This window comes from Trachemys scripta, chromosome 9 (assembly GCF_013100865.1).
Source record: "Trachemys scripta elegans isolate TJP31775 chromosome 9, CAS_Tse_1.0, whole genome shotgun sequence".
NCBI classification, from domain to species: domain Eukaryota; kingdom Metazoa; phylum Chordata; order Testudines; family Emydidae; genus Trachemys; species Trachemys scripta.
The window spans coordinates 23,131,642-23,152,705 of record NC_048306.1 but is presented as its reverse complement, the minus strand read 5'-3'; the positions used below and the strand labels follow the sequence as shown (position 1 = coordinate 23,152,705).

Genomic DNA, 21,064 nt, shown 5'->3' with positions numbered 1-21,064 from the left:
GCCAGAGGATGTTGTGAAGACCCCTAGTTCTTGTATTATGGGAATAAGTAAATAACTTTTCCTTATTCACTTTCTCCACATCACTCATGATTTTATATACCTCTATCATATCCCCCCTTAGTCTCCTCTTTTCCAACCTGAAGAGTCCTAGCCTCTTTAATCTCTCCTCATATGGGACCTGTTCCAAACCTCTAATCATTTTAGTTGCCCTTTTCTGAACCTTTTCTAGTGCCAGTATATCTTTTTTGAGATGAGGAGACCACATCTGTACGCAGTATTCGAGATGTGGGCGTACCATTGATTTATATAAGGGCAATAATATAGTCTTAGTCTTATTCTCTATCTCCTTTTTAATGATTCCTAACATCCTGTTTGCTTTTTTGACCCCCTCTGCACACTGCGTGGACATCTTCAGAGAACTATCTACGATGACTCCAAGATCTTTTTCCTGATTAGTTGTAGCTAAATTAGCCCCCATTATATTGTATGTATAGTTGGGGTTATTTTTTCCAATGTGCATTACTTTACATTTATCCACATTAAATTTCATTTGCCATTTTGTTGCTCAATCACTTAGTTTTGTGAGATCTTTTCGAAGTTCTTCACAGTCTGCTTTGGTCTTAACTATCTTGAGCAGTTTAGTATCATCTGCAAACTTTGCCACCTCACTGTTTACCCCTTTCTCCAGATCATTTATGAATAAGTTGAATAGGATTGGTCCGAGGACTGACCCTTGGGGAACACCACTAGTTACCCCTCTCCATTCTGAGAATTTACCATTAATTCCTACCCTTTGTTCCCTGTCTTTTAACCAGTTCTCAATCCATGAAAGGACCTTCCCTTTTATCCCATGACAGCTTAATTTATGTAAGAGCCTTTGGTGAGGGACCTTGTCAAAGGCTTTCTGGAAATCTAAGTACACTATGTCCACTGGATCCCCCTTGTCCACATGTTTGTTTGACCCCTTCAAAGAACTCTAATAGATTAGTAAGACACAATTTCCCTTTACAGAAACCATGTTGACTATTGCTCAACAGTTTGTTTTTCTATGTGTCTGACAATTTTATTCTTAACTATTGTTTTGACTAATTTGCCCAGTACTGACGTTAGACTTACCGGTCTGTAGTTGCCAGGATCACCTCTAGAGCCCTTTTTAAATATTGGTGTTACATTAGTGTGGGGAAATAGAGCAGGGGGGCCTTCTTTTTAATAGCCAGAGCTGTGAATCTAAAGGCCCCACAATAAACCCTCCAACGGCGATCTGTTATGCTAACTACCCTTACACAAAGCAGTACAGGCCAGGGCCTGAACTAGACTAGACTGCCCAATTCCCTGCCAAATTCGGCCAAGGGTCATGAGCGGGGGGGGGGGGCAAGGAGGGAAAGAATAGGAAAAAAAGCCCTAGCAGTAGCACTAATGAAATATGTTCATGACTAATGAAATACAATAACCACTTGTGTGAAGCAATAGGTAACTTTAGCAAAATGCAATTTCTTGACTCATGCAGCTTCTCCTTTGGGTGATCTGTGACCCACTCCGTGATTCCAGCTATCTGCAAAAATAGCCAATCATAGATCCTCTTTAGGCATCCCATGGAACCCCCCCCCCCAATCTTTAACCAAAAGACCCTGGAAAATAACATTTGTCTTGAGAAATGTACCCAAACTGGTGCCAAGTACCACCCCTGGGGAAAACCACCAAGCGCCCCTCTACCCAAATAAACACCCACTTCTCGGAAAAATGAGGAGGGTACCTGGGGGGGAAACTGACCCCAACCCTAATTTCTTAACTCTCGGTTTAAGGGAGGAACTGACCCTGACCCTAATTTCTTAACTTGTGGTTTGGGGGGGGGGGGGGCTGACCCCAACCTCAGTTTCTTAACTCATGACATATTGTTTGTACTTTGCTTGTGGTTTAATGAAATAAAAACCCGCCTGCGAGCGGCCCTCGGGGTGTCAGTTTTCAGCTGCACCCCAGTGCACTGGTATGTATGTCAATAAACTGGCCTCAGGCTTGAATCTTTGAACTAAAATCATTGCGTGGGTGTCTTTGACCACAACATTAGCTACTTCCAGTCATTGGGTACAGAAGCCGATTTAAAGGACAGGTTACAAACCTTAGTTAATAGTTCCGCAACTTCACATTTGAGTGCTTTCGGAACTCTTGGGTGAATGCCATCTGGTCCCGGTGACTTGTTAATGTTAAGTTTATCAATTAATTCCAAAACCACCTCTAGTGACACCTCAATCTGTGACAGTTCCTCAGCTTTGTCGTCTACAAAAGCCAGCTCAGGTTTGGGAATCTCCCTAACATCCTCAGCCGTGAAGAATGAAGCAAAGAATCCATTTAGTTTCTCCATAATGACTTTATCGTCTTTAAGCGCTCCTTTTGTATCTCAATAATCAAGGGGCCCCACTGGTTGTTTAGCAGGCTTCCTGCTTCTGATGTACTTAAAAAACATTTTGTTATTACCTTTGGAGTTTCTGGCTAGCCGTTCTTCAAACTCCTTTTTGGCTTTTTTTTATTACATTCTTGCACTTAATTTGGCAGCGTTTATGCTCCTTTCTATTTGCCTCACTAGGATTTGACTTCCATTTTTTAAAGGAAGTCTTTTTCTCTCTCTCTGCTTCTTTTACATGGTTGTTAAGCCACGGTGGCTCTTTTTTAGGACTGGGATTGGTGGGCAGAGAGCATCGGAACAGAAGGCCCTCCTGTGCAAGGGACGGTGAGGCCTAGTGTGGCAGCCCTGGAGAATAGGCAGAAGTGAAGCCATACAGTTAGTGGTACAGCAAGCTTCCCCAGATTTCAGTTCCCATTTTTCCTGGAATGACTGCGACCCAAAGGTAAAAGACTCCATCTGGTAGCTTATGAGCGACTGTTGCCTTACCCCTTCCTTTAAGCAGCACTCTCCTTGTTTACAGTTTCCTTAACCATCCAGGTCCCTTCCCTTCTTTTTCTTTGGATTTTCTTAAAAGTCAAGATCTCTGTACTAAATTGAGGGACACTGCAGGAGAAAGAGGAGAAATGAAATGCTGGCACAGCTAGTTACATGGGTGTTTCCTTCTATTTCAACACCTATCTTATTAATGTGGTTTATTTCCTAGTAACCAGGAGTGACAACATTGACACACTTTGGTACAATGTGATGACAGACTAAACAATTGCCATCTTGTTAATGTAACTGCCCCTCCACCCAGCACAGATGGTATTAGAGCTGTTGGGTAACTGGCATTTCTGTTCAATTAAAAATGTTCAGATTTGAAAGTTTTATTTTTGTTCTAAATCTGAATGGGGGGGGGCTGAAATTGTCTGAAGTGGAATTTTGGGTTGATCAGAATATTCTGTTGAGAGAAAATCAAAACATCTTTATTAAAAAAATAAAATTTCAAAATGAAAAGTTGTTTTGAAAAGATCAATAGAAATGTTCTGTTCCAATAATAGACTTTTCATTCAGAAGCTCTAGCAAGATGTTCCTTTTCAATTTGGGTGTATCTTCCCCTCCCCCCTCCCATCCCCATTAGTGATTGTAATCTTGATGAGAAAGCTTCTGTGGGAGACATGCCCCAACCCCTTTCACTGTCATCACATTATGTGGATTCCTCTTTGTTCACATCACAGCATGCCAGGATGGGAGAGTTGAGCACCAGTTCTTTGTGTGTGATGGCTGCATCATTTTAAGGTAACCAGGTCCATATTGAATCTTTGTCCAATACTTACCTCTGTCATTTCAGATCTTGGGTGGTCAGTCAGTGTCCCCTGTATCATCCTGCAGTCAATCACAATTACAGCTTGTTTTTAATTCACTTTCAGATTTACTTCCTTGGCTCTTTTTAGCAGAGAGATGAGGTTGAGGTCCTTATCGGCCATAGTTTCTGCAATGCTGTGTCTGCATCCACGTGCTAGAATGTCATCAGCTGTGAGTGACACTTATCCCTGCAAGCCCTGTTAATATGGCTTGCTGGCGGCATTGATAGTCTTTCACTACAGGTTTGATCCCAAACAGCATTCTCAGCCCTCTGTATCTACCCACTGATAGGGTTACCATACGTCCGGATTTTCCCGGACATGTCCGGCTTTTGGGGGCTCAAATCCCCGTCCGGGGGGAAATCCCCAAAAGCCGGGCATGTCCGGGAAAATCGGGAGGCTCGGCGGGGGCCTCTTTGTGCGGGGCCGGGGTCGCGGGGCCGGGGGCATGGTGCCGGGCCGGGAGCCGGGCCGGGCGCGCGGTGCCGGGCCGGGGGCCAGGGTCGCAGTGCCGGGCCGGGCTGGGCACGGGGCTGGGGAGCCGGNCGGGGCCGGTGCGGGGCCGGGGGCATGGTGCCGGGCCGGGCGCGCGGTGCCGGGCCGGGGGCCAGGGTCGCAGTGCCGGGCCGGGCTGGGCACGGGGCTGGGGAGCCGGGCCGGGAGCCGGGCCGGGTTCGGGGAGCCGGGAGCCGGGCCCGCGGGGTCGGGGAGCCCGCGGGGCCGGGAGCCGGGTCGGGGAGCCGGGCCGGGCCCGCGGGGCCGGGAGCCGCGGAGCTGGGAGCCGGGGGTTGCGCCGGGAGGCCAGCCTTATGGCTTCGGAGGCTCAGCGGCAACCGGGGCGGCGTGGGTCCCTGCAGCCCTGGCACACGCCGCACTCCCCGCCGCCTCGCACGTTCCCCGGCCTGTCCCCGCTGGAACAGCTCCCGTGGTGCCGGGACCGCAGGAAGGGTCCCCCAGTGGCCGGGGGGTTCCCCCCCCCCCACGAGGGAAGCCTGAGCCGCTGGCTGAGCCTGGCCTCCCCGTGGTCCTGTGGGCTCGGCTGGGGTGGGTGGTCCGCCCGGCCTGCGAGGGCAGCAGTGGCCCCTCTGCCGCTTTGGAGCATGTGGTGGCCTTTGCCTCCCATCGTTAATAGTGAGGCTGCTCTTATTTTGTTTTCCTTTTTATCCAGTTTGTTGCAATTTTGTAGTTTTCCCTTGTGATCTAAAGAATGTCCAATTGCAAAACACATTGTCTGTCTTCTCTATCTGCTCCGAGACAGGAATCTGGTTTGCTGCCATGATTATCCTTTTCTCTTTGAGTTGTTCTTTCTGATATACTTAGTTTTTGAATGCATTAACCTGGAAGGCCAATTCTCTTCTGACACCATGTTCAGTGTTCATATGTAAAAAGAGAGCAAGCCAAGACAGTGCAACATTCAGACTATGTTCCTTCCTCCACAGGTACAGTCTTCTCTCATTAAGACTCCTTAAAATAGTTCTATAGGTCCCCAGACATTGCCATATAGATAAGCTTAGCTATCTTACTAGGTGGCTTCCCAACAGGGCTGGCTCCAGGCACCAGCTTAACAAGCAGGTGCTTGGGGCGGCCAAGGGAGAGGGGCAGCACGTGCGGCAATTCGGGGGCGGCAGGTCCCTCACTTCCTCTAGGAGCGAAGGACCTGCTGCCGAACTGCCGCCGCCGATCGTGGCTTTTTTTTCCCCCCAATTGCCGCCGCTGGTCGCAATTGCGATCACAGATTTTTTTTTTTTTCGCTTGGGGCGGCAGAAATGCTGGAGCCGGCCCTGCTTCCCAATAGGGAGCGATCTCTCATAACAGGCTACTATGAGATAAAATAATTAAGGGGAGATGATTTCTCTTCACCTTTTCTTCCTTCCTTTTGAACATTTCATGCTAGTGTCCCTTCTGCCCAGCTCCAGAAGCTGTTCAGATTGAAAGTAGAGATGCCAGAACACTTCTCAAAATGTCAGAGATGCCCAGACATGGGAAACCATTCCCTATCAGAATCACTGCTTCTCAGGATCTAGCCCTCCATCCCATAAGCCTGGCCACCATCTTTGTTCCTAGATGTATGCATTTAGGTTTAGTCCCATTAAAACCTGTATTGTTTGCTTGCTTGCCCCCAGTTTACTAAACAATCCTGATGGCTGTGCATTAATGACCTGTCTTCTTACTTATTTACCTCTCCCCCAATTTTTCTATCATGTGCAAATTTTATCAGTGATTTTGTTTCCTGACAGGTCATTGATTAAAAAGCTAAATAGTACAGAGCCAAGAACCGATCTCTGGAAAACCACTTGGGAAGCCAACCTGATTGATTGAGTCCCTGTTTACAGTTACATTTTGAGACCTATCTGTTAGCCAGTTTTTAACCCATTTAATGTGTGCCATGTTAACTTTATATTGTTCTAGGTTTTGTTTAACAAAATGCCATGTGGTACCAAGTCAAATGCCTTGAAGATGTCTAATATATTAAGCCAACATTATTACATTTAAGAACCAAACTTGTAATCTCATTAAAAAAAGCTATCAAGTTAGTTTGGCATATTTCCCATAAACCCATGTTGATTTGCATTAATTTGCATTAATTAACAGAGTCCCATATCAGTTGCTCCATTATCTTGGCCGGGATTGATGTCAGGCCGAGAGGACTATGATTACCCAGGTTTACCCTTTATAAAAATTGGCACAACACTTGCTTTCTCCTGGTCTTCTGGAACTACCCCAGTGCCCCAAAACTTATTGAAAATCAATATTAACAATCCATCAAGCTCCTCAACCAGCCAAAGTCCACACATTGAACAATGAGGAGAAAACAAAATCAAACAGCTGTTCATTCACCAGCCATTTTGTGCACTGAATGAGACAGGGGTCCTGTGGAAAAAATGTGATCATATAATTCAATACTGTACCTTAATGCATATACACAAGGGCCCTGAATGGATTTGGCACAGTCTATCTTAATTCTGGCACTTCCTAACTATTGAGTGCTTCTCTTTTCAACCATAATGTGCTTTTAACAGAACTCGCGTGTGTGGTAGAGAATATAAATATATGGCCTTTGAGAGAAGAATGGAAAACATGAAGAGAAGGCAAAAATGTCCAATTAAAAAGATAATCAAAGGAAGCAATTACTTGGACAATCAAATGAATGGCAAGCAAGGCAGACTCAAAGTAAGGGCAATATATAATGGTAAAAGAGAAGAAAAAACGGAGACCTTTTTCTTAACTCCATCCTTCATTAGGATCTGTCCTATCTGTACAACCGTCACTCAGCCACCAGTAAGACATACTTGTGGGTTTTGTGAAAAAAGGAAGGAAAAGAGCAGCAGCAACAACTCTGTATGCTAGCCGAGTGAGTGAGTGAGTGCTGAAAGGAAGTATGGCTGCCTTGGCATCTGCTGATAAGAGAGGAGGTCCAGGGCAAGAGAAGTAGCTGCGGTTCTGTGAAGAATGGAAAAGTTAGAGTGGTTAGTGGTGTTCGTGAATTCCTTCACCTTCTGCAATGGTGAGTAAATGAAGACGTTTTCCATATTCAGAGACGGTTAATCTAAGTTCACGTAGGTATGGACTTGATAAAAGATTTAAAACGTTAAAAGGCTGTGAAAACCAGTATCTCTTCTGTTCTACCAGCTTGGTTTTCAGTCACTTCAAATTCAAACCATGTAGACAGTAGCAGCATATTATCCCTGGAGTGAAAATGCAGCTTGTATATTTCCAGTTCAGTCATTTTGCAACACATGCAACAAGGAGAATGTAAGAAACAGCCCAGTATTGAGCAATTTGTCAGATTTAATGTACTCAGAGTAAGAATAAAATAAGACTGTCCAGGGTACTGGGAGAGTTTATTCTCTGGCATTTTAGCATCTTCAAAATTCATGTTGTGGTTGGAATAAGTTCATTCTTTTTGAACTTAGCTTTTCAGAATTGTACTAGTGTAGGGGTGGGGAAACTTTTTGGCCCAAGGGCCACCTCAGGGAATAGAAATTGTATGGCGGGCCATGAATGCTCATGAAATTGGTGTTGGGGTGTGGGTGTGGGCTCTGGGATGAAGCTGGGGATGAGGAGTTTGGGATTGGGACCGAGGGGTTTGGAGGACGGGACGGGGATCGGGGATCCAGGAAGGGGTGCGGGTTCTGGCTGGGAGTGTGGGCTATGGGGTGTGCTGGGGATGAGAGGTTTGGAGTGCAGGAGGGTGCTCCGGGCTGGGATCGAGGGGTTTGGAGAGTGGGAGGGGGATCAGGGTTGGGGCGCAGGGAGAGGCTCAGGGGTGCAGGCTCCTAGCAGCACTTACCTCAAGCGTGGTGCGGCCCCCGACCCAGCGCCCCAGCCAGAGTGGGGTTGAGTCACATGGTGCAGCCCCTCACCTAGCACCCCAGCTGGAGCGACGGAGCCGGGCTGAGCCCCGTGGTCCGGCCCCCAACTCAGGGCCCCGTCGAGAGTGGGGCTGAGCCACGTGGGTGCAGCCCCTGCCATAGCACCGGAGCAGGGCCGAGCCACGTGGTGTGGCTCACGGGTCAGCTTAAAACGGCTCGTGGGCCAGATCCGGCACACAGGCCGTAATTTGCCCATCCCTCTACTAGTGGGTGTCACTGTAATTACAGTGCTAGCTATGGCTCTACATACAACTCTCCTCCAGACAGACTCTGATCTCCATAACTGTAAGATATTCTAGTCACACTGGTGTAATTGAGATCAGAATCTGAGCTGTCATTTTACATCGTGCTGCAGTTTCAAATGAAATGCACTTGCACTTCATCAGTAAATCTGCACTGAATGACAACGAACTTGGAAAACAGGATAAGGGGGAAATGTTGATACTGATTTGAAAGGGGTGTGTGTGTGTGTGTGTGTAAGCCCTGAGTTACTCCCATGTTTTAGGAAAGAATGTGGGGGAAGGCACCAGTCCTGGTTAGTGATGCAAAAGTAGAAGTTTAGATGTATGTCCTATTTCAGTTGCTTACTTGGAGTTCTGTTTTAAACTGAGTTAAAAGTAACAGGAGGCTTTCAGAAAAGGGGACCAGGGGGGCGAAAAGTAAAAGCTGGTCTGTGAGGAAAATTCTGAAGTCACTTGCTAATGAGATGCAGCAGTTCTCAGACTATTTATGAGGCTGAAATTTGGACAGGCATCTGATAAACTGGAAGAGTGAGCCTAGATTCACAGAACTGGGAGATGAGATAAGAATTGTGGCTCCAAATGCAAACCTGCCCATAGTTCCGATCCAGTGGTCTGGTTGGGATTCGTCTTATAAAGATGGCCATGAATCAAGAAGACCAGATGCAGATCTGGACCTCCCCAAAGTTCAAGGAACTTCAGATCCATTGTTCCAGTTCACAGACCAAAGGCTAGTGACATTGCAAGAGAACTCATGACTTGTGTTCGAACTAATTAGGACAACATGCCTTGTGTGCATCAGCCTCTGAACATCTCTTTCTGCTCTATGGGGCACTTGAAGGAAGAGGGGGGAAAACTTTCTAACCAGCCGCATTAAGTTATGACAGGATCTGAGAGGCAATAACCATAATTCCTTTTCATGAGTAGAGCTCAAAGCACTTCACAATCTTTTCGTGTATGTATCCTCACCACACCCTGTGAGACAGTGGTGTTATCTGCATCTTACAGAGGGGGAACTGAGTCAGAGAAATAGTAAGTGGCTTGCCCAAGGTCACACATGAATTCCACGGTGGAGCAGGGAACTGAAGCCAGGTCTCCCACATCCTAAGCCAGTGCCCTATCCACTAGGTGTGACTAGGGAAACCAAGCAGTAGTGTTTGTCAAGAATAACTGTCTGTGCTTGCAGCTTAGTGGACTCCACCTGGATGTGCCTCTAGCACTGTTTGGTCTTACTGACATTCTCTCCTCTGTTCTTTTATTTCTACCCCTCATCTCCTGCTCCCCCTCTACAGCCATCTTGGAACTGACTGGCACCCACAACATTGAAGGAATATGGAAGAGTTCCGTCACCTTGCCATGTGTCTACAGGCCTTCCCAGGACTTTGTGCAGCAAACAGTCATTTGGACCTTGGACCGAGATCAAAGCCCTGCTACCGTCTTTCGAAGGGATAGCTCTGGCAATCACATCCTGTTGTCACAATACAGAGGTAGGGTCAGCATGCCAAATAGCACGCCAGGGGATGTCTCTCTTGAAATTGAGAAGCTTGAAGTCACAGACCGTGGACACTACACTTGCAAAGTCACCTGGAGAACCCAGAACAAGAGCCTGCTAACAAGGGAGAGAACCACTACAGTTAATGTTGTTAAAGGTAAATCCAATAATAAAATTTGCATTTACTTGGCATTTCTCACTCATAAAGCACTTGACTGAGCTGGCTTTAGATCTGGTGGGGATGGGGTTATGCAGAGGGACTTCCACTCTACACTGACTCCCCACATCTGCGGGGTTGGGGCTAGTATTTCCCATGGATTCTCGAGCGCCATGCGTCGTCTTCACTGCACTGGCACTAGCCCCACTCTAATGGGGGGGAAATGAGCCAAAGGATGGGATTCATGCCTGCAACATTGATTTGGAGATGTGGCTTGTACCTAGTTTGGCCATTAGTGCTAATTAAGATTAGCCTTCACAATTGCCTTAAGGTGCCTCACTGCTGAACATCTCTATGGGGCTTGCAGCAGTTATAGAAGAGTTGGGGTACAGGATTGCCCCAGCTACACACTCCAGAACATCCCCAACACACCCAGAACTCTCTGTGCATTGGTGTGGAAAGCTTATGGAGGGGCAGAAAGACAGTGTGCGGGTATTCCCACTGCCTTTGACAGTGAAAGACTGAAGTGTGGGGATATTCCCTGCAGTGGCCACGTTGTGCTAGCATAGCTGGTGCAAAGCAGTCACAAGGAACCCATGAATGGAGCTCAGAACTCTGTATAGAAGGGGGTTATATGAGCAGGTAATGAATTAATCCCTTCTGGAAAAGGGTGAACAGCCATGGAATGCACATTTCTATAATATCCAAATTCCCAGATCAAATACCCTGCAAGGGACAATTCAGACCCAGATCCCTTTTCTTCTGTCTTTCAGTTGCAGTGACTAAACCCATCGTCAGACCAGGCCCTCTGGGATTCACTGTACCAAAAGGGGCTAGGACAAGCCTGACCTGCTCTGCCAATGGGTCCCCACCCATCACCTACCGATGGTTCAAGGGAGAGCCAGGAGGAAACGCAGTGCATGTGAGCAGTCATGCCGTACTCATGTTTGATTCTCTGCGAACATCTGACATGGGGAAATATTACTGTGAAGCAGAAAACAGAGCACGCTCACAAGTCATACAGCAGAGTGATGCAGTGCAGCTGACTGTGAGAGGTAAGTGCCCCAAACTATTGCTTGATGGTCTCTGAGACACTGGATGATAATGAGGCAAATGGCTTAGAGGGTTTAAGAAAGGTTTAGACATTTAGACTGAATGCAAACAACATCTGTAGTGACACTTCCTAGCTCTCACTCTCAGCCTTCATAGTTAGGACACAGCTGATCACTGGCTAGGGTCATAAAAATGTTCTCAATCCTCCAGCTCTGCCACTTGCCAGCTTGCTGATCTTAGGCAAGTCCCCTTCCTGTGCCTCAGTTTACCCCGGCAATAACAGGCATTTCCTTTGTAATGCCCTTTGAGATCTACGGATGCGAAGTGCTCTAAAAGACTTGGGAGGTTTACAACTTCCCTCCCTGAAGACTTTGCATTTATCCAATTTATAAATTCGCAATTGAAGGGATGGAAGAGTCTGACACATTCGTCACTTCTCTCTTAGCCCTTACAAAACCAGCAACCATGGTACCCTGCTCTAAGACCAAGGCGCACACCATCATCTCAGAAGGAGGTGAAGCCTGCTCAGTGCTGAATTGGAAGCAATTTAGAGACGGGAAGGGAAGTGGTGTTTTCATTATGGTTCTGTGTAAATGATGGAGAAGGGTGGGCTGAATGTGACACTCCACTTGCTGCCATTTTAGAAGTTAGTCCTCAGGTTGATAGAGCTTGCTGGAAATGACCTCTGCTGCCCTATGTGGTTCTAGCTGCTACACCCCTTTCGTCTGCTGTCCAGTGAAGCATGACCTTGTGCTGTTGGGCTACTTGGTTACAGGCTCCGTGAGATGGCTGCTGTTCTAACACTTGGAAGGACATGCCTAGAGGAGTCATGGATTTCCTTAGCTCCATGTGGTACGGCATGAAGTGATCAGGAGCAAAATTCCTGCCTCCATAACTCCAGTGGTTTGGGAGGATTCAGTATGTTGGGGAGCCCAGCAGAGCACATTTGCTTCTTTACTTGAAACCTCACCATGTGCTGTTTTGATTTAGGTTACCAGAGGACCAGCCTGCCCCTCTATCTCATCATCCTAATCGTTGTGCTCTGTGTGGCTATGGTGTTTGTTGTCATTGTGGTCGTCTTGTGTAGGAGAAAGACCAAGAAGGGTGAGTGGCGTGTGCTGGGGATGCTCCGGGTGAACAGGCTGACTTTGTTTCTGAAGATTTCTGGAGAGGGGCCAAATAAAAACATTGCTACAGTGCAATGAAAGAAAATGAGTCAATCAAGATCACTTCTTGAAATGGAACACTACGGGGTAGGCATATCGTATCAAGATCAGGAACTGTCAGGGTAATCATAATCCACTGTGCTAGTCTCATTTTCTTTGAGCACTGAACCTGTAGTACTTTATCTTTCCATTCCAATAGTGTGAATGCACTTCTTGCAGCTGTGTGCCCCAGAGATGTTTGATAGGAAGTCTACATGGTTTAATTCTGTAAAAGTTGCTTCCAATTGACATCTCAACACAGTTCCTATTGACTGTAGAAAGAGTAGATTACTGAAGGGACCACTGTAATCATCTAGCCTTGGCCCTCCTGCAGAACACAGGCCATAGAATTTCCCTGAATTAATTCCTGCTTCAAGTCATCCCCCCGTTCCACATGTGGTTTCCTGGTTTCTGTGCAACCTGCTCTGTACATAATTGCTGGACATTTTCCTCTGCCTCATGCTTCGCTGCTGCTACTGGCCATGCCACCACTGCTTCCAAAGAAGGGCCAGATAACTTCCTTGGTCTGTTCTTTCAATAGAAATCTGCCCTCTCCTCCTACCTGGCCTGTGAAAGATGAAGTGTGGTGGGGAGGTGGTTGATGGGAATGGGTAGTTCCCTGCTTGGCAGATTCATCACAACTCCATCCATGAGTGGTGAGCAAATATGAAAAGGCAGAGAGATGGCTCAGCATCTGCCAAAGAAAGCCTTCTGTGCTGGGGTATTCCTGGCAGTCATACTGCACTAGCATAGCTGGTGTAAAACAGTCACCAGGCAACCAAGAACTGAGCAGGACGTGAGCAGGCAATGAATTATGTCATTCTGGAGAAAGGCCCAAACCCTGCATCTGAACAGACATGAAATTCAGATCTGGCCCTATATTGTCCCCTAAATGTATAATAAACAAACACCCGGATCAAATACTGCCCCAGTATTGGGATAATTCAGATCTACATAGTTAAGCAGTCTATAGCATTTGTCACCACAGAACTCTGACCCAGTTTCCATGCCCCTGTCTTGGTTTATGTTCTGCCCCAGTTTCCTGTTGGGATATGTCTGCTTTTGGTGCAGCTGGCCATTTGAATTTTTTTTTTCATTGGGAACTTCAGCGCTGTTTGTGTGAGTTTTACATGAACATAGGTATTTTCCGCACTTTTAAAGAAAAATACTTTTATAGGCATTTTTAGATAATTTACAAAATAACGTGGATTATGACAAAGTGATAAAGAAAAAATGTCAGAAAAAGAGGGTTTTAAAACTACAAAAAAGATCAGTCCCTTACATATGCTGAGGTCTTTTCAGAGAGAAAATGTTTTATCCCTTTTTTTAAGTAAAAGTATTAAATATTAGTTTTTAGAAAATATTGTTTATGCATTTAGGTTACTTTGAAAAAAGTGTGAAAAATAATTGTATGTCTTTTGAAATAAGGAATAGAGCATGTATATTAGAGAAGATAAACAAGACACGAAGTGAGAGAGAACAGCCGAGAAAAGCAAGTCTCTTAGCCTGTTACAGAAAGAGTAAAAATAAAGGAGGAGAGAGAGAAAGTTATAAAGCAGCAAGAAAGCCTGTGGCACTGAGCACATGGCAGAGATAAGAGAAAACCACCTACCCCCTACATCTGCTTCTAGTCAAATGCCAACAATTCTGGGGGACAAGCTGGTACATTATCTTTTAATGGATCAAATTCTGTTACTAGACAAGCTTTCGAGCTACACAGATCTGGTCCCTTGAAATGTGTTAACTACTCATGCTACACAATCTGTTCTACCTTGTATTTAACTGTGACACTCTAATGTTGCAACATTTTCAGGTATGGGAAATTAACTCTGAGTGTCACAACTAAATACAAGGTGGAACAGATTGTTTAGCACAAGTAGTTTATTATGCTATTTAGTTATTATTGGACACTATTCCTTTTTTCCCCTGCATTATTATTGACCATACTACCATTTTCATCTAATAATGGACCAATACTATTGTCTGGATTCCTTTTTGTTCCTTGTTTGTAATTAAAAACTCCTTATTGTTCTTAACTCTGCTGGTCATAGATTTTTTTGCTTCCTTAATCAATTTTCTACAATTCTTAGCTGTTTGTTTTTATTCATGACTATCTGCTTCCCCCAGTATTAAATGGTGCAATTGTGACTTAATGGCTTAAATCGTTCCCAATTATCATTCACATTTTTTCTGTTTACTTCCACCCAGCTGATTTGGCTTGTGATTGCTTTCAATTTTGTAAAACTGCCTTTTTTTTTTTTTTTTCTTCAAAGCACCAAGTACCTATATATTACTAGTTTGGATGTCATGTCATGGATATATTTTGTTATTGCAGGATGTTCACAGATAAATGTAATCGAATCACTTTGTAAACTTGACACTAATTTTGCAATTTTAATTTTTAGCTCTGGTCAAATCAACTTTAGTGTCTACTTACTAGCCTGGCAAGCCTAATACATCCAGTCCTAATAGGAAGAGATTTTCAGTGTTCATTGCAGCAAAGGGCACTTCAGTGACAGATGCCTTTTGGAAAGTATCACTGTCACAGGGCTCAAAAAAAGAATTAGATCACTCGATGATTGCTTCTTCTGTTCATTCCTCTGAAGCACCTGGCATTGGCCATTGTTGGAAGACAGGATGTTGGGCTAGAATGGACCATTGGTCTGACCCTTCATGGCCGTTTTTATGTAGAACCATCATCCAGGGAGGAGCAGCAAGATGTAATGGACTGAACACAAGGCTGTTTCTAGTCCCAGTTTTGTCAAGTCTCTTAACCACTCTATGCCTTGGCTTTACCATGGGTAAAATGGGAATAACAATACTTACCTAACAGGGTCCTGGAATGGATGCACTAATTTATGATTGTACTGTGTTATGAAAACATACTGTGCTATGTAAGTGCCAATTATCATTACGTCTTTAAATGATAAGACTTTAAAAATAAAAATCTGATTTCCACTAGGAAGAATGAAACTACAAAATATTCACATTTCTTTTTCTTTTTTTCAGATAATCCAAATGAAGTAACAGAGTGAGTAAGATTCTTCATCTGTCATGCTGAAAGAACTTCTGGGGTTATAATATTGATTTCTGTGGCAAGAAAGCTATTTGCCAAGTGAAGAATGAATGTCCTCTTTGGTTATACAGGAGGAGGGGTTTGAATAGCTTAATGATATTTGTGATTGACAGCATTAGATATTCACACAGGGGACAGCTATAGAAATGTTGTTTGTGAATATCTTAGAATCACCAAAATTAGGGTTGGAAAAGACCTATTGGATCCTCTGTTCCTTAACCAAACAGACCAGTGCACAATTGTCTTCTGTAGTGAATTCCCAGTGTTTTGTCCAGAATCTAAAGAACGGGAATTTCTAGCTCTTCTAGGGTGACCAAATGTCCCGATTTTATAGGGACAGTCCCAATATTTGGAGCTTTTTCTTATATAGGCACCTATTACCCCCATCCCCTGTCCTGATTTTTCACACTTGCTATCTGGTCACCCTAAGCTCTTCCCTTGGGATAGTATCCAAGTTGAATGGGTCTCCCAGTTGAGAACCATTTCCTGATGTTCATCCAAAACTGTAGTTTGCTGAACCTCCTTCCATTACTCCCTGGTATTTCTTCCTGGACTATCCTAATCCTAAATTTGCATCCCTGTGTCCTACTCTTCCATTCACTAACACAAGACAAGCTGCCAATTTAAATGTCCGAACAATAAAACAATATGTAATGTAGGAGCTATTTATTCAAATGCCAATGAAAGTGATCATAAGAGTGTGTGTTGTAGTGTGGTATTCTGCCAATGAAATTTGTCCAAGTGAGGTTTGTACAGCAGTATGTTAAAATAAGGTCTAACTCTGATCAAGATTGTTAGCTGCATGCTGGGACTTCTCTTCATTGGCTGCACCTGCATTGTAAAAAATGTGGCCAGCCACATGCCACCTTGCAGAACTTTATCAGTGGTACTTGGCCCATAGGTTGCAATTTGTCCACTATTTATTCTGTCCTTTATTTTCCAAGGGCCAAATCCCCAGCTGGCATAGCCCCATTGAGGTCAGTGTTATAATGCCGGCAGAGAATTTGGTCCCAAAGTTAGCAGATTGTTTCTCTCTCTTTCTCTTATCATTGTTGCCTTCAGGGCTGGCTCTAGGCACCAGCAAAACAAGCTGGTGCTTGGGGCGGCACATTTTTAGGGGCGGCATGGCCGGCACCAGAATGCCGCCCCTAAAAATGTGCCCGGGCCGCCCTAGCTCACCTCCGCTGCTGCTGCCATGGTGCGCGAAACAGCTGATTCGTGCGCCGCTACTCGCCCTCCCTCCCAGGCTCTCAAGCCTGGGAGGGAGGAGGAGCAGCGGCACGTGAATCAGCTGTTTCACGCACCGCGGCTGCTCGGGGTCTCCCCCTCCCTCCCAGGCTCTCAAACCTGGGAGGGGGGGAGATCCTGAGCGGCCGTTTCGCGCGCCGCTGCTCCCCCTCCCTCCCAGGCTTGGGAGCCTGGGAGGGAGGGGGAGAAGCGGCGCCCGCGCCACGGCCACTCGGAGTCTCCCCCTCCCTCCCAGGCTCTCAAACCTGGGGAAGGGGCGGAGTTGAGGCGGGGCTGGGGGTGGGGTAATTAAAGAACGGGGGCGGGGGCGGCCAAAATTGTTTTTGCTTTGGGCGGCAAAAATCCTAGAGCCGGCCCTGGTTGCCTTCCCTTTTAATACAACTTTTTCAGCCTCCCATAATGTCCTTGGGTTAGTATCCAGAGTCTTGTTATTCCATAACTAATATTCCACTGTCATTTAAAAGCAGAGGACCAAAGCCTGATCTCTGCCACCCTGCTGTAAATCCAGTATCACTCCATTGAAGTTAATGGAATGACTCCAGGTTTATGCTGGTGTAATGCAGACTAAAATCTGGCCCAGGATCTAAATTCCCTCTAAGGTACGCAGCCGCACAGGAGGCCACCAAGGGCTGCGCACTTAACTCCCCCAGCCCCGGGGCTGCGGCGAGGAGACATGCCTCTCCCTCCCAGCTCTGGGGCTGTAATGGGGAGAGGCGCCTTTGCCCCAGTCCCAGCCTCGCAGCTGCTGTGGCGGGGAGAGACGCTTTCCCCCAGCCCAGGTGCTGCTGCAGGGAGAGAGGGCTGGGGGGAGTCCTCATCCCTGGTCCCACCCCAGAGCCTGCACCCCCAGGCCTGAGCTCCCTCATCCCTGGCCCCACCCCAGAGCCTGCGCTCCCAGCCGGAGCCCTCACCCCCTGAACCCCTATCCTCTGCCCCAGCCCTGAGCCCCCTCCCACACTCCAAACCCCTCAGCCCCACCCCCACAACACATCACCTCCATATTGGTGCACATAACAAAATTCATTCCGTACATGGATGGGAAAAAATTAGAGGGAACACTACCCAGGATCTTGAAGCTGGGTGATGTTGAGTCTCCCCTGGTTCTTTCCTCCCATTAATATTAGACTTTTGTTTCAGTCATAACTCCATGAACCTCACAAGAGGAGAGACTTGTTCAGGTGTCAATGTCAAGTGCACGTATGAGGAAGCAAAATCTAGAGGTGAAAACAACTATACATCACAGCCAGTGAAAGAGAATGAATATGAGACAATTGGCACAGTGAAAAACGACTATGCGACTCTTGTGAAAGCAACAGCATCTGAATATGAACTGGGGGATGTTCCATAGAAAACCAGCATTTACACACCAGCAGCAGTGCAGAAGATAGGGCTGTAGAGCTTGAATGGTGACCATTCATTAAGGGAAGCCCTTCATCCTTTCCACCCTCTTCTCCAATAACAATATTAAAGCAATGAGCTTAACTGTTGAAGGGCAATTGCATCACCCTCTGGTTCTTCATGGAATCCAGTCTGCCCTATTGATTCTTGAGAACTTGCATGAAACCTTCCTAAGATCAGCTTCTTGGTGTAAACTATCCAGGAATGATACAAGGTGAGAAGTTTCTCTCTCTCTCTCTCCTGGGTTTAACATTCAGCACAGACAATGGAAGGTCCTTTAATAATGCGAGGAGAGTTCAGGAAAAAAAACTGAAAGCAAGGTAAAAATAAGAACCACACAGCACTGGAGGTACCAGCAGAAAGGAACAAACTCTACATCTGTATCTTGCTCTGTAATAGTTTTTATACCATACCTCTAGTGCGAGAGGAAGTCTGTATGTATTCTGTAGTAAAGTTTAGCTGCTAGTTAGCTAGCCAATCATATGGTATCTCAAATTGCAACTTGGGACCTATTCTTTCAGAGTCCCTTTCTTTTGTCTCCTGCTAGAATTACATTTTTAACATTTTGGAAAAGATGGCAGTCCATGTGTTCCCTCCTTTTGTCACTTCACATCGCGGGATCTGGGCAGGGTTTACAATGTTGACAATTGTGATTAGCAACAATGATTGTTCCATTCCAGGCCACGGAATCCTTGGGTTCCCCTTCGTAGGACCACCTGTAAAATGCATGTAACAATTTATAGTATGTCCTTCTTAACCGCCATTTTGTGCCTTTTTATTTGCACTTGATTTTCTCAGTTTGGGTAGACCATGCTTCCCAGGCAGGTGTCACCATGCATTGACCTTTGCTGCTATATGTGTTAGCCCTCCTTGTACAATATCCACCAAAATAACGGTAAGAAGACAAACAAAACAAACACACAACACAATCTTTGTCATGACAGTAGACCCACGGTGCTCTGGGTTATTCTTCCGCTGGCACCAGCTTACTTGTAGAGTGTCTGAAAAACAGAAGGAACATTTCCCAGCCCTCTGGGTAGGGACAGATTATTGCCTAAAAATAACCCTTCTAAATCTTGCTGACTGCAGGGAAAACAGAAGCATTACTGCCATTCTTTCCTTGTTTTGTTCTATAAAATTATAAAAAAAAATAAAAAATTAATGGAGACCTCCCTTCTCCTAGAACTGGAAGGGACCTTGAAAGGTCATTGAGTCCAGCCCCCTGCCTTCACGAGCAGGACCAAGTACTGATTTTGCCCGAGATCCCTAAGTGGCCCCCTCAAGGATTGAACTCACAACCCAGGTTTAGAAGGCCAATGTTCAAACCACTGAGCTATATCCCCCCTCCTTCTATAGGCAGGCTAGTGAATTATCCCACTGTTCATTCATGAAATTCATGAGGTGGTGTACCTCAGTTTCCCTTCTTGTACAACAGACCACGTTTGTAATGGTTTTTCTGCTGTGCCTAGCTTTAAGTTTATTCACAGGTAGCAGGTGAGACGCATTATTGCCATATGAACTAACAATAACATTAGCATCAAATCTATTGCCAACAGGTGTTTATAAGTATCTTGTTATACCATGCCTTTTATTTAGACAAATTGTCTTTGAGGCCAGTGTGTTCATTACCCTCTTGAAATCTTTGCATAGGCTTTGGGTTTTGGTGAATTACAAGGTCAGGGTGTTGTGTATGTAAGCAGACTCCTTTTGTATCTGTCTTCAGATTTTAGCACTGTGCAGACACACACACAAAGGAATACTTAGGGTTAACCTGTCCCCTCTTATTTTCAGGCTTGACTTGTTTTCCCACCTCCCTTTCCTGGAGGGTCATTGTCTTCTTGCTTACAAGTAGTTTATTTGCTGACCAGGTATATTTATTATTTGCCGCTCCTTTGTGCCGCCATTTATGGGCAGTTCTCTCCTTCCCCTATTAGCTAGGTAATTTGCATCCACACAGAGGCTTTCTGGCTTGCTTTTGGATCCAAAGCTCTTAGCAGCTCAGAGACTCTGTCTTAAAAGGCACACAATTAGCTTCCACCAGAATTCTGATTACTTTTCATTTTAACTCCTGCTTCTAAAACACACAGCCACCTGGAAAAGAAAACACAACCTATTGTAGCTCCTTTTGGAGCCCTAATAGGATTTTAATTAAGTAGCATGTTTTGTTTTGCATTTCTTTTACCCCTTCTACAATATACACTGCACCTGTTCTGGGAAAATGCACACCCCCTCCACAGTTCAACTCTACAACATTATATTAGCCACATCAACTTTCACACAAGATGTAACTGCCTCCCCCATGCCCACAGAGTTCTCATGCACCCCCACCAAAGCGACCATCCGATCACCCAGAGCCACCCCAAGGCTCAGTTTTCCCAACATTGCTCCCCTTTTCCTTCTCTTTTTTCCTGTGCACACATACACAAAAGATCCAGAATGTTTCTCTCATTCCATGGCCCTGGCCGTCTCCCACAACAGCCACAACTTTGGTCTTTATTTAAAAACATATTAAACATTGAGGTACCTTAAGGGCTGAATGCTAAATACCAAAACCAAACAACACTAGTTACCTGGGTCTGGCAAAAACTGTCAGTTTTGCAACTTTGAATGAAAGATTCAAATGGATTTAATGCCATTCTTTTTTCTTTATTTAAAAACAAAACAAAACCAATTTATCTTAAACCTACAAACAGGATTTTACAAACCATGAGTGTTGTTTAGGTCCTTAAAACCTCACATAATTACACAAAAAGATTCACACACAAAAATTCTCTTTTACCCCTTGCACTGCTTTTATTATTTTTACACAAGATTACATTCCCATCTTGTACAATCAGAGACAGTCAAGTTTTAATGGAAACCCCTTACATTTCTTTAGTGATTTTGATTAACTCGTCCAATAGTCAAATAATATAGATCAGAGTATCTGGCTGCCTGCTGCCTGCAGCAGTCCTTTACAGACCATTTCTGTGGGAAAAGGGCCCATTTCCCCACACAATCGCTATAAAGGCTCCTGGGGACAAAAACATATTGGTGGTCAGGGCCGTCCTTAGGATCTTTGGAGCCCCACGCAGTATTA

General features: G+C 45.4%; 1 protein-coding gene across 2 annotated transcripts; it reads left to right on the top strand.

The window, feature by feature from the left end:
• The first annotated feature begins 7,076 nt into the window (after nt 1-7,076).
• Nucleotides 7,077-19,169, top strand: LOC117883212 (V-set and immunoglobulin domain-containing protein 4-like). Of its 2 annotated transcripts, XM_034782308.1 has the most exons (7): nt 7,077-7,249; nt 9,649-10,005; nt 10,779-11,060; nt 11,504-11,572; nt 12,049-12,162; nt 15,273-15,294; nt 17,725-19,169. In XM_034782308.1, the coding sequence occupies exons 1-7, from the start codon at nt 7,195-7,197 to the stop codon at nt 17,933-17,935; spliced, it is 1,110 nt and encodes a 369-aa protein (XP_034638199.1). In that variant the 5' UTR covers nt 7,077-7,194; the 3' UTR covers nt 17,936-19,169. The 2 variants fall into 2 exon arrangements, with proteins under 2 accessions (XP_034638199.1, XP_034638200.1); XM_034782309.1 differs by lacking the exon at nt 11,504-11,572.
• Nucleotides 19,170-21,064: the final 1,895 nt, after the last annotated feature.

What these genes read in the sequence shown, in the direction of transcription:
- LOC117883212 (XM_034782308.1), top strand. Translation starts at nt 7,195, where the DNA reads ATGGAAAAGTTAGAGTGGTTAGTGGTGTTCGTGAATTCCTTCACCTTC. An exon ending in TACAGTTAATGTTGTTAAAG is followed by an intron (nt 10,006 to 10,778) that starts GTAAATCCAATA and finishes TCTGTCTTTCAG; the next exon opens with TTGCAGTGACTAAACCCATC. An exon ending in TAGGAGAAAGACCAAGAAGG is followed by an intron (nt 12,163 to 15,272) that starts GTGAGTGGCGTG and finishes TCTTTTTTTCAG; the next exon opens with ATAATCCAAATGAAGTAACA.